This window comes from Dendropsophus ebraccatus, unplaced genomic scaffold (assembly GCF_027789765.1).
Source record: "Dendropsophus ebraccatus isolate aDenEbr1 unplaced genomic scaffold, aDenEbr1.pat pat_scaffold_1154_ctg1, whole genome shotgun sequence".
In the NCBI taxonomy this organism is placed as follows: Eukaryota; Metazoa; Chordata; class Amphibia; order Anura; family Hylidae; genus Dendropsophus; species Dendropsophus ebraccatus.
In genome coordinates, this window is record NW_027208571.1 from 13062 (window position 1) to 24644 (window position 11583).

The 11583-nt window shown below is 43.4% G+C and overlaps 1 protein-coding gene across 1 annotated transcript; it reads left to right on the forward strand.

Annotated features, from left to right (window-relative positions):
• Positions 1 to 7892: 7892 nt before the first annotated feature.
• On the forward strand, positions 7893 to 11309 carry LOC138774960 (uncharacterized; the record flags this gene model as incomplete). The annotated part of the gene is made up of 4 exons (XM_069955731.1): positions 7893 to 7976; positions 8541 to 8615; positions 9119 to 9492; positions 10842 to 11309. Coding segments are annotated over 4 exons (726 nt in total), but the record flags the coding sequence as incomplete, so codon positions are not given.
• Positions 11310 to 11583: the final 274 nt, after the last annotated feature.

An 11583-nucleotide genomic window follows, 5' to 3' on the forward strand; every position in this document is an offset into this window, starting at 1 on the left:
CTAGCACATAGCCAAAAAATCGCCCCATTGACTTACATTGGAGTGCAGAAAAGGTCATTTTTTCTCGGTCCCTTTAAGAGGTAGGAGTTAAACAAGCTTAGGTCTGCGGTGCCCAGGGGGGACCCCATCCAGCCCGCACTGAGTTTCATTCCTACCACCTTAGGAAAAAAAAGTCATTATTTTGAGGCTTAGAAGTCATTTCTGCAATTCCCGTAGAAAATCAACGGCGTCTCTAATTCAATTGTGTGGAGCGCATATCAGGTGGGTTTTCTCTGCCGGCTTAAGAGATACACGTGAAACTAAAGCTGATCCTGGGTGCCTAGGGTGCCTGTCATCCAATCCGCACTGAATTTCATTTCTAGCACATAGCCAAAAAATCGCCCCATTGACTTACATTGGAGTGCAGAAAAGGTCATTTTTTCTCGGTCCCTTTAAGAGGTAGGAGTTAAACAAGCTTAGGTCTGCGGTGCCCAGGGGGGACCCCATCCAGCCCACACTGAGTTTCATTCCTACCACCTTAGGAAAAAAAGTCATTATTTTGAGGCTTAAAAGACATTTCTGCAATTCCCATAGAAAATCAATGGCGTCTCTATTCAATTGTGTGGAGCGCATATCAGGTGGATTTTCTCTGCCGGCTTAAGAGATACACGTGAAACTAAAGCCGATCCTGGGTGCCTAGGGTGCCTGTCATCCAATCCGCACTGAATTTCATTTCTAGCACATAGCCAAAAAATCGCCCCATTGACTTACATTGGAGTGCAGAAAAGGTCATTTTTTCTCGGTCCCTTTAAGAGGTAGGAGTTAAACAAGCTTAGGTCTGCGGTGCCCAGGGGGGACCCCATCCAGCCCGCACTGATTTTCATTCCTACCACCTTAGGAAAAAAAGTCATTATTTTGAGGCTTAGAAGTCATTTCTGCAATTCCCATAGAAAATCAACGGCGTCTCTAATTCAATTGTGTGGAGCGCATATCAGGTGGGTTTTCTCTGCCGGCTTAAGAGATACACGTGAAACTAAAGCCGATCCTGGGTGCCTAGGGTGCCTGTCATCCAATCCGCACTCAATTTCATTTCTAGCACATAGCCAAAAAATCGCCCCATTGACTTACATTGGAGTGCAGAAAAGGTCATTTTTTCTCGGTCCCTTTAAGAGGTAGGAGTTAAACAAGCTTAGGTCTGCGGTGCCCAGGGGGGACCCCATCCAGCCCGCACTGAGTTTCATTCCTACCACCTTAGGAAAAAAAGTCATTATTTTGAGGCTTAGAAGTCATTTCTGCAATTCCCATAGAAAATCAACGGCGTCTCTAATTTAATTGTGTGGAGCGCATATCAGGTGGGTTTTCTCTGCCGGCTTAAGAGATACACGTGAAACTAAAGCCGATCCTGGGTGCCTAGGGTGCCTGTCATCCAATCCGCACTGAATTTCATTTCTAGCACATAGCCAAAAAATCGCCCCATTGACTTACATTGGAGTGCAGAAAAGGTCATTTTTTCTCGGTCCCTTTAAGAGGTAGGAGTTAAACAAGCTTAGGTCTGCGGTGCCCAGGGGGGACCCCATCCAGCCCACACTGAGTTTCATTCCTACCACCTTAGGAAAAAAAGTCATTATTTTGAGGCTTAAAAGACATTTCTGCAATTCCCATAGAAAATCAATGGCGTCTCTATTCAATTGTGTGGAGCGCATATCAGGTGGATTTTCTCTGCCGGCTTAAGAGATACACGTGAAACTAAAGCCGATCCTGGGTGCCTAGGGTGCCTGTCATCCAATCCGCACTGAATTTCATTTCTAGCACATAGCCAAAAAATCGCCCCATTGACTTACATTGGAGTGCAGAAAAGGTCATTTTTTCTCGGTCCCTTTAAGAGGTAGGAGTTAAACAAGCTTAGGTCTGCGGTGCCCAGGGGGGACCCCATCCAGCCCGCACTGATTTTCATTCCTACCACCTTAGGAAAAAAAGTCATTATTTTGAGGCTTAGAAGTCATTTCTGCAATTCCCATAGAAAATCAACGGCGTCTCTAATTCAATTGTGTGGAGCGCATATCAGGTGGGTTTTCTCTGCCGGCTTAAGAGATACACGTGAAACTAAAGCCGATCCTGGGTGCCTAGGGTGCCTGTCATCCAATCCGCACTGAATTTCATTTCTAGCACATAGCCAAAAAATCGCCCCATTGACTTACATTGGAGTGCAGAAAAGGTCATTTTTTCTCGGTCCCTTTAAGAGGTAGGAGTTAAACAAGCTTAGGTCTGCGGTGCCCAGGGGGGACCCCATCCAGCCCGCACTGAGTTTCATTCCTACCACCTTAGGAAAAAAAGACGAGGCTGAAGTTGGTTTCTTATTCGGCCAGTTTCTTATTCGGGGCTGAAGTTGGTTTCTTATTCGGCAGTTTCTTATTCAGAGGATTTTTCTTTTTCCTGTTTTAGCTATTATTCTTACAGAAAATGTATAATATTCATACCCTACCGTAAGTGAGGGGCCCTGAGAGGACTGGTGATAAAAATGGCAAAAAAGACCCCACGGTTGGCATAAAAATGGGCATGAAAGTAAAACCACAAAATTATTATTTAAAAATAAAATTGACTTTGGGCCACTGATCTCACACTGATAATACACAGAGAGGGATTCCCCGCATCATACCCAAGAGAGTCCAGCCTGGCCCAAAGTGGTTCTGGGTATAAAAACTGGCATCAAAGTGGGCACATAGCCATTTTTCATGATTTGAATAAGTAACAGGTGTTTTCAAAGGGTTAAATGAGTTTGGGCCACTGATCTCACACTGATAATACACAGAGAGGGATCCCCCGCATCACATCCAACAGAGTCCAGCCTGGCCCAAAGTAGTTCTGGGTATAAAAACTGGCATCAAAGTGGGCATATAGCCATTTTTCATGATTTGAATAAGTAACAGGTGTTTTCAAAGGGTTAAATGAGTTTGGGCCACTGATCTCACACTACGTACACACAGATAGGCATGCCCCGCATCACATCCAAGAGAGTCCAGCCTGGCCCAAAGTGGTTCTGGGTATAAAAACTGGCATCAAAGTGGGCAGATGGGCATTTTTGTCCTATTTTGAATAAGTAACAGGTGTTTTCAAAGGGTTAAATGAGTTTGGGCCACTGATCTCACACTGATAATACACAGAGAGGGATGCCCCGCATCACATCCAAGAGAGTCCAGCCTGGCCCAAAGTGGTTCTGGGTATAAAAACTGGCATCAAAGTGGGCACATAGCCATTTTTCATGATTTGAATAAGTAACAGCTATTTTCAAAGGGTTAAATGAGTTTGGGCCACTGATCTCACACTGATAATACACAGATAGGGATGCCCCGCATCACATCCAAGAGAGTCCAGCCTGGCCCAAAGTGGTTCTGGGTATAAAAACTGGCATCAAAGTGGGCAGATTGGCATTTTTTGCTAATTTGAATAAGTAACAGCTGTTTTCAAAGGGTTAAATGAGTTTGGGCCACTGATCTCACACTACGTACACACAGATAGGCATGCCCCGCATCACATCCAAGAGAGTCCAGCCTGGCCCAAAGTGGTTCTGGGTATAAAAACTGGCATCAAAGTGGGCAGATGGGCATTTTTGTCCTATTTTGAATAAGTAACAGGTGTTTTCAAAGGGTTAAATGAGTTTGGGCCACTGATCTCACACTGATAATACACAGAAAGGGATGCCCCGCATCACATCCAAGAGAGTCCAGCCTGGCCCAAACTGGTTCTGGGTATAAAAACTGGCATCAAAGTTGGCAAATTGGAATTTTTTCCTGATTTGAATAAGTAACAGCCATTTTCAAAGGGTTAAATGAGTTTGGGCCACTGATCTCACACTGATAATACACAGAGAGGGATCCCCCGCATCACATCCAAGAGAGTCCAGCCTGGCCCAAAGTGGTTCTGGGTATAAAAACTGGCATCAAAGTGGGCAGATGGGCATTTTTGTCCTATTTTGAATAAGTAACAGGTGTTTTCAAAGGGTTAAATGAGTTTGGGCCACTGATCTCACACTGACAATACACAGAGAGGGATGCCCCGCATCACATCCAACAGAGTCCAGCCTGGCCCAAACTGGTTCTGGGTATAAAAACTGGCATCAAAGTTGGCAAATTGGAATTTTTTCCTGATTTGAATAAGTAACAGCCATTTTCAAAGGGTTAAATGAGTTTGGGCCACTGATCTCACACTGATAATACACAGAGAGGGATCCCCCGCATCACATCCAAGAGAGTCCAGCCTGGCCCAAAGTGGTTCTGGGTATAAAAACTGGCATCAAAGTGGGCAGATGGGCATTTTTGTCCTATTTTGAATAAGTAACAGGTGTTTTCAAAGGGTTAAATGAGTTTGGGCCACTGATCTCACACTGATAATACACAGAAAGGGATGCCCCGCATCACATCCAAGAGAGTCCAGCCTGGCCCAAAGTGGTTCTGGGTATAAAAACTGGCATCAAAGTGGGCACATAGCCATTTTTCATGATTTGAATAAGTAACAGCTGTTTTCAAAGGGTTAAATGAGTTTGGGCCACTGATCTCACACTACGTACACACAGATAGGCATGCCCCGCATCACATCCAAGAGAGTCCAGCCTGGCCCAAAGTGGTTCTGGGTATAAAAACTGGCATCAAAGTGGGCAGATGGGCATTTTTGTCCTATTTTGAATAAGTAACAGGTGTTTTCAAAGGGTTAAATGAGTTTGGGCCACTGATCTCACACTGACAATACACAGAGAGGGATGCCCCGCATCACATCCAACAGAGTCCAGCCTGGCCCAAACTGGTTCTGGGTATAAAAACTGGCATCAAAGTTGGCAAATTGGAATTTTTTCCTGATTTGAATAAGTAACAGCCATTTTCAAAGGGTTAAATGAGTTTGGGCCACTGATCTCACACTGATAATACACAGAGAGGGATCCCCCGCATCACATCCAAGAGAGTCCAGCCTGGCCCAAAGTGGTTCTGGGTATAAAAACTGGCATCAAAGTGGGCAGATTGGCATTTTTTCCTAATTTGAATAAGTAACAGCTGTTTTCAAAGGGTTAAATGAGTTTGGGCCACGGATCTCACATTGATATTACACAGAGATAGGCATGCCCCGCATCACATCCAAGAGAGTCCAGCCTGGCCCAAAGTGGTTCTGGGTATAAAAACTGGCATCAAAGTGGGCACATAGCCATTTTTTTCCAAATTTGAATAAGTAACAGCTGTTTTCAAAGGGTTAAATGAGTTTGGGCCACTGATCTCACACTACGTACACACAGATAGGCATGCCCCGCATCACATCCAAGAGAGTCCAGCCTGGCCCAAAGTGGTTCTGGGTATTTTGTGAATAAATGTTTAGCGCCGCACTACCCCTTTAAGCAAACAGGGCTAAAGTACTCAGGAGGCATTTGTCAGCATAACAGGATCCCAGAATTAGCTGTCCCATCTCGTCTTATTAAACATTTCTCGGCTAACCCTGAATACATTTCTATAATAACAATACCTGCAGCAATGTTTTCTGCTGACAGGTCTGCTTTAGGCTATGTTAGGCCTAATTCACACATCCATAGTTCAGCCAGTGAATACGGACTTGTAATGGTGGACCGCACTATGAATGTGCAGTAACAGTGCTACGCAGTTTACGGAGCACTATGTAGAATACAATGATTCGTGCCGCAAATGCAAGTCCACACTATAATCTATCCTTTATTTTTTTGTAGCGTGGGACGTGGACCTGAACACTTGTACAGATGTGTGAACAGGGCCATTGAAATATATTTGTCCTATGTGTGGCCTGCAATGTCAGGGTCCCCTTGTAGCCATATAGGACCCCTTTGTAGCCAGTAAGACCGCCCTTGTAGCCAGCAGAGCCTGATTACGGGAGCATTGATGTCCCTGTACCCAGTGGGATTAGCAGATGCATGCTGCAATACTAATAATCGCACTGTGCACGTGTAGGAAGGCCGTTCTGGGTACGATAGATGGCTTTGCCCCCAAGTGCTGACGTCACCATACCCAAGAAGATGAAAGGAAGTAGGACATCACTGTAAGAAAGGTTGCATCATGTGACTGGACCAGCAATCTCCGAGTAAAGCCAACAAGGAATATATAAGTTCTTTAGTTAAGGGTTAATTTTGGTTCTTTTTTTTTTCAATTTTTCCAGGAATACCCCTTTAGGTTATGTTTAAACAAAGTAAAAATAAGGGCAAATAATGACCATTATTAAAGGGGAACTGTCAGCCAGTTAGATTAAAGAAGCAGTTCACTTTTTTTTTTTTTTCAATCAATGCACCGATATTCAGGCCATGTTTCCCCCGATCTATGTTTGCATTAACTTACCCCCTTCCAAATATCAATTTTCCACCTCTTTTTATCGGACTCCGCGGCCATCTTGTTGTCATCTTCGGCACCGAGACCGTTGCGGACACTCCCCCAACAGCGTGGCTACGCACGGCTACGCTTCTCCTTCATTTTCCTACAACTCCCAGCATCCCTTTCGCAATGAAGCACTGCCTTTATTCCACGCCCCACTTTATGGGCGTGTTTCCAAGCCCAGAAGACAGCCGTCAGCACCCGAAGAGTAGAGGTGTGCTGTGTCGTGGGCGCGCACATACAGCAGCACGGTGTCTCGTCCGCGCGCTTGTTTGCCAGCTATGAGGTGGTGGGGGCACCCACATGTCGCAGCATGAGGCGGTATGTATGTAATCTCTCATTTGGGCACAGTTTCAACAGTCTGTGGTGTAGGGGCTGCACATGTCCGCCAGCATGCTGTGTCGTGGGCGCGCACATACAGCAGCACAGTGTCTCGTCCGCGCGCTTGTTTGCCTGCCGTGAGGTGGTGGGGGCACCCACATGTCGCAGCATGAGGCGGTATGTATGTAATTTCTAGTTTGGCTAAATTTGTATATCCAGGGGTCCATAGTCATCAGCATGAGGTGCCAGGTAATGTCTTCTCATTTTCTGTCTTTGTGGGTTGGCGGGAATTATTTGCAGTTGTCCACTTAGCGGGAAGAGACTATTGGCGGGAAATTTTTGCGCGAACTGCGCCCTTTTGGCGTGTTTGAAATCCACCAGCTGGATATGTGTATGGTGAATTTATCAACTACACCTGTGCAGAGTCTGCGAAGTGTGAGCTGCACCTGTGCAGAGTCTGCGAAGTGTGAGCTGCACCTGTGCAGAGTCTGCGAAGTGTGAGCTGCACCTGTGCAGAGTCTGCGAAGTGTGAGCTGAATTCATGCATAATTTCTTTATGATATTTCACTTTTGATGATATGTGGTCTTTGAGCTACACTATTGGACAATGTGATGTCGAGTACCAGTACCTGAAATGCTCTTATCAATGAGCTTGTGTCGTTTATAGAAAGATGCTGTTCCATTAGATTGTTTTAAAATAATTTTTTATCTCCCCTATTCTAGAAACAACTATCTTGCAGCTTGACCGTTGGCCCATATCAAAAAAGATCAATTCATGAACTTTACTGATTGCTTTCTCTATCAAGTAAGAAAAAACTATATTAGAGGAGAAGGTGCCACTTCACCAGTACAATGGACTCCAGTGTGACCGATTCTTCGTTAAGTTGAATATTTTTTCATACTAATATTATATATCAAAAACATTTATGACTTATCAAGCACGTTGTGTTTTTTTGTTTCATGGAGATAAGGGATGGCCAGGCGTAATATATTCTGTAAATCCTTGAAGTCTATAGGACATAGTTCTCTTCTGCTGTTGATCCTATAACATGTAGTCCATGCCAGCAGACTATCATATCTTTTTATGTTGGTTCCAAACAATATCCACTGGTATCATCTAATCTAGCATATGTGTTTTATTTATGGTATTTTAATCTTACCTTTTTACATGTCTTACTATAAACATTTATTCATTTATATACATATATATTTATTTTTCAGTTTGAGGATGAAAATTTTTCCATAATTAGTGGTTGCTCAGCATTTTCATCAACAAATGAAGACGACCTTGATACCCAAAGAAGTGTAAGTAATTAATTTTTATTTTTAATTAAATTTCATGTTTTACATGTACGGATGGTCCAAACCGTCATACAGCCTATGGCCATGGCTGTATCCCATTTTTCCAGGCGGTCCTCCAGATGTATTCACCCGCTGCACAGGGCAGCCAGACAGCGTGAATCATAGCCGATCCGGAACATTGGCCTGTTTGGACCCTCCCTAGTTAAATATTTATAGTGTCTGTAACAACAGTCCGTGGCTGAAGCACTGGAGGCGGGCCAAACCACCTTTAGTGAGAGGAAACCCCAGCCCCTCTATGATATGGTTCCATTGATTCTAATGTAGTCAAGTCATGGAGGGGCTGGGGTTTATTCCATCACTTGTTTTGTCAGCCATCCTCCATTGCTTTAGTCTGGGCCTGGTGGTACAGTCACTTCATTTCTTATCCATAGATCGATAATAACACTGAAAGTGACAAGGATATCAGTATGGAGGGGCTGGGGTTTATTACATCAGTGGTTTTGTCAGTCAGCCTCCATTGCTTTAGTCTGGGCCTGGTGGTACAGTAACTTCATTTCTTATCCATAGATCGATAATAACACTGAAAGTGACAAGGATATCAGTATTTCTTCACCTGAAGTTGGAATTCATCCTTATGACACAGTGAGTATTGATAATATATAATTTATAATCTTATTAAAGAGGCTGTTTATTTTTTTAATGTTTGGGGCCCCGCTGGTAGCCTGTGGCATGTATACTTACAGAAGATCATCGGTGTCCCGCGCCGTAGCTCCGGGCCCGTCACGCAGTACCATACAAATCTGGCGCGCGCTCACTTCCGCCGGGTGCTGCTGTCAGTCCTCTTCTCTGTCCTGTCTTTATACGTCGGAAGTCACTCGCTTCCATGCATTCTCTAGTGAAGTGCGTGACTTCCGTGGTTCAAATTACAAGCCTGAGAAGAGGAGTCACATTTCTGGCGGAAGTGAGCGCGCGCCGGATTTTTATGGTACTGCGTGACGGGACCGGAGCTACGCCGCGGGACATCGATCATCTTATGTAAGTATACATGCCACAGGCTAAGGACCCCCCCCCCCCCAAAAAAAAAAAAAAATAAGTGAACTGCTTCTTTAAGAACTGTAATATGAAATTTGATCTTTACTTTCTAGGACCTAGAAGAATTACTTCAAGATTTAGAATTTCAAGCTACAGCAAACAACAATATATCTGCCCAGTGTTTCCAGAACGACCCAGAGACTTCAGATGAAGAATTTTCAGATCTGAATGTTATGGATCCTATAATTTCTCGTGTTGGGTCTATAGACTGGTGCATGTGTAAAAATTGTATTATAATGCCAACCGCTCCGGAGTCTGTCTGTTGCATCGAATTTGAAAATGCTGTATCAAAAATATTAGAAACACAGGAATGTATCACGGAGGTGCATGAATTTAAAGAAAGGTGTCTACATTCAGAGCATCTTCAGTGGATGCTAGAATTTCATATGGCTTGCCCTAGCAATGATCATCAAGATACTCCCAAAAGGTAAATATATTAATATATAAATATCTACATTTAAATCTTTGGATTCTGTATTTTAATGAATAATCACCAAGTAGGCTTGTCATATCATAGTACAGTCTGAGTGGTGTTTCACAGTGCCACATTTTACTATATGGTGTGCACGTTCGATGCTTACAGACTGGGCAGCATGTCTGAGTGCGGGAAGCACCACATTCAAGTGACTATACCACCATGCTGAGTCAGAAGCAATGGAGGCGAGACGACTCACCCTTAGTGGTAAGAAACTACAGCCCCTCAGGGTAATCAATGGAACCCTATCAGAGGGGCTAGGGATTCCTCCCACTAAGGGCTGGTTCACACTACGGAATTCTCGCGGACAATGTCCGCGGAATTCCGCTGTCTGTCCGCCCGCACATCTGGGCGCTTTTCCGCCGGCTCCATAGACACCATTCTATGAGCCGGCGTATTCCGCGATCCGCTGAAAGAAGTGACATGACACTTCTTTCAGCGTATAGCGGAATACGCCGGCCCATAGAATGGTGTCTATGGAGCCGGCGGAAAAGCGCCCAGATGTGCGGGCGGACAGACAGCGGAATTCCGCGGACATTGTCCGCGAGAATTCCGTAGTGTGAACCAGCCCTAAGGGTGGGTTGGCCTGCCTCCAGTGCTTCAGCCTTGCTGTGTTATAAACTTATTTTATATTTTCAAAACTTTATGACTTATAACATAGTAAGATGCAAAATGCATTGTATTAGTGTAATAAAATTCCACTGTTGGATACAGATAATTCTCGGTAAGGGCTGTATTATACCTAAACATAATCAGCTGATTATTGCTCCGTGTATTGGTGTGTTTAAAAAGAGACATTTATCAGACACATTTTTGTAGCCGAAACAAGGAACAGAATATAAACAGATAACTGTTTATAAAGGTATGTTATTTATTTAAACCATTCCAGGCTTTGACTTCAACAATGTGCCAGACAAATATCTTGATTTATGCACACCTAGATAGCAATAAATTGTCCGATTACACTGAGGATCGGCTATTTTTATATACTTTTCGAAATACAAAAGACTACCGCACATCTAGTTGTTCTCTTTTGAATTGCTTCGCCCTGTGGCTGTTGTCTACAGGTTCATTGTGGCATGTCTCAGTTGAAAGGCCGCTCGGGCAATAACTTACACTGATTGGCTGAGTGGCCTTTCAGCTCAGAGAGGCCACTCTGAACCTGCACAGGCCAGTACCATGGATGCAGTATACTCAAGGCACATATATTTAATTTTGTGTACAATTTTTTTTAACATAAAACAGTGTTAATAGATTATATAACAAAATTTAAAACTAATTTATATTTTTCTTTTTAATAGATTGCTTCGAAAAGCAGCGTATCGGAGTTATACCCGAATGATTCACGGTTTTCTTGGCAAACATCGACGTATCCCAATACCCTCTTGTGTTGTCCACCTAGTACGCTGCACTTTTCCAGATGAAGACGGCTTATATATGGGCTTTATACAAACTCACGATTATCCTGCCACTGATATGGCAATGGACATTTGAATAATTTTCTATGTATTTTTTATTTTCATCCTTTTTTGTTTTTTCAATGATTATAGCTTTATTTTTGGGAAATTAGAAGATTGGCCCTGTGAACTTTATTTTAGTTTACCTTTCACAACACTCATCTCTTTTCTGTCGCAAACTAGTTGATTTTGTTACGCTGCCCCCAATGCATCTCATTGAACTCACAGGCAGTGCATCTATGGATGAAATCTGATTAGTGAGCTGCACAAGTTTATTATAGTTCAGTGGTATATGTAGAAGTAGAATAACTTGCTTGGTTATAGTTTATGTATAGTTTGAGCTGCACAGGAGCATTATATTTGAAGATTGCGCTTCTCAGGTGGATTATGTCTGCAAATATGTGAGCTGCACAGGTGGAGTATATGCAAAAGTCAGGTTCCATTTACACCAAAATATTTTGACAGATATCTGCTAACGATTTGAAGCCAAAGCCAGAAACCAACTATAAACAGAGATCAGGTCAAAGTAAAGCCTGAGATTTCTTTTCAAATCCATTCCTGGCTTTGGCTTCAAAACTTTGGCAGA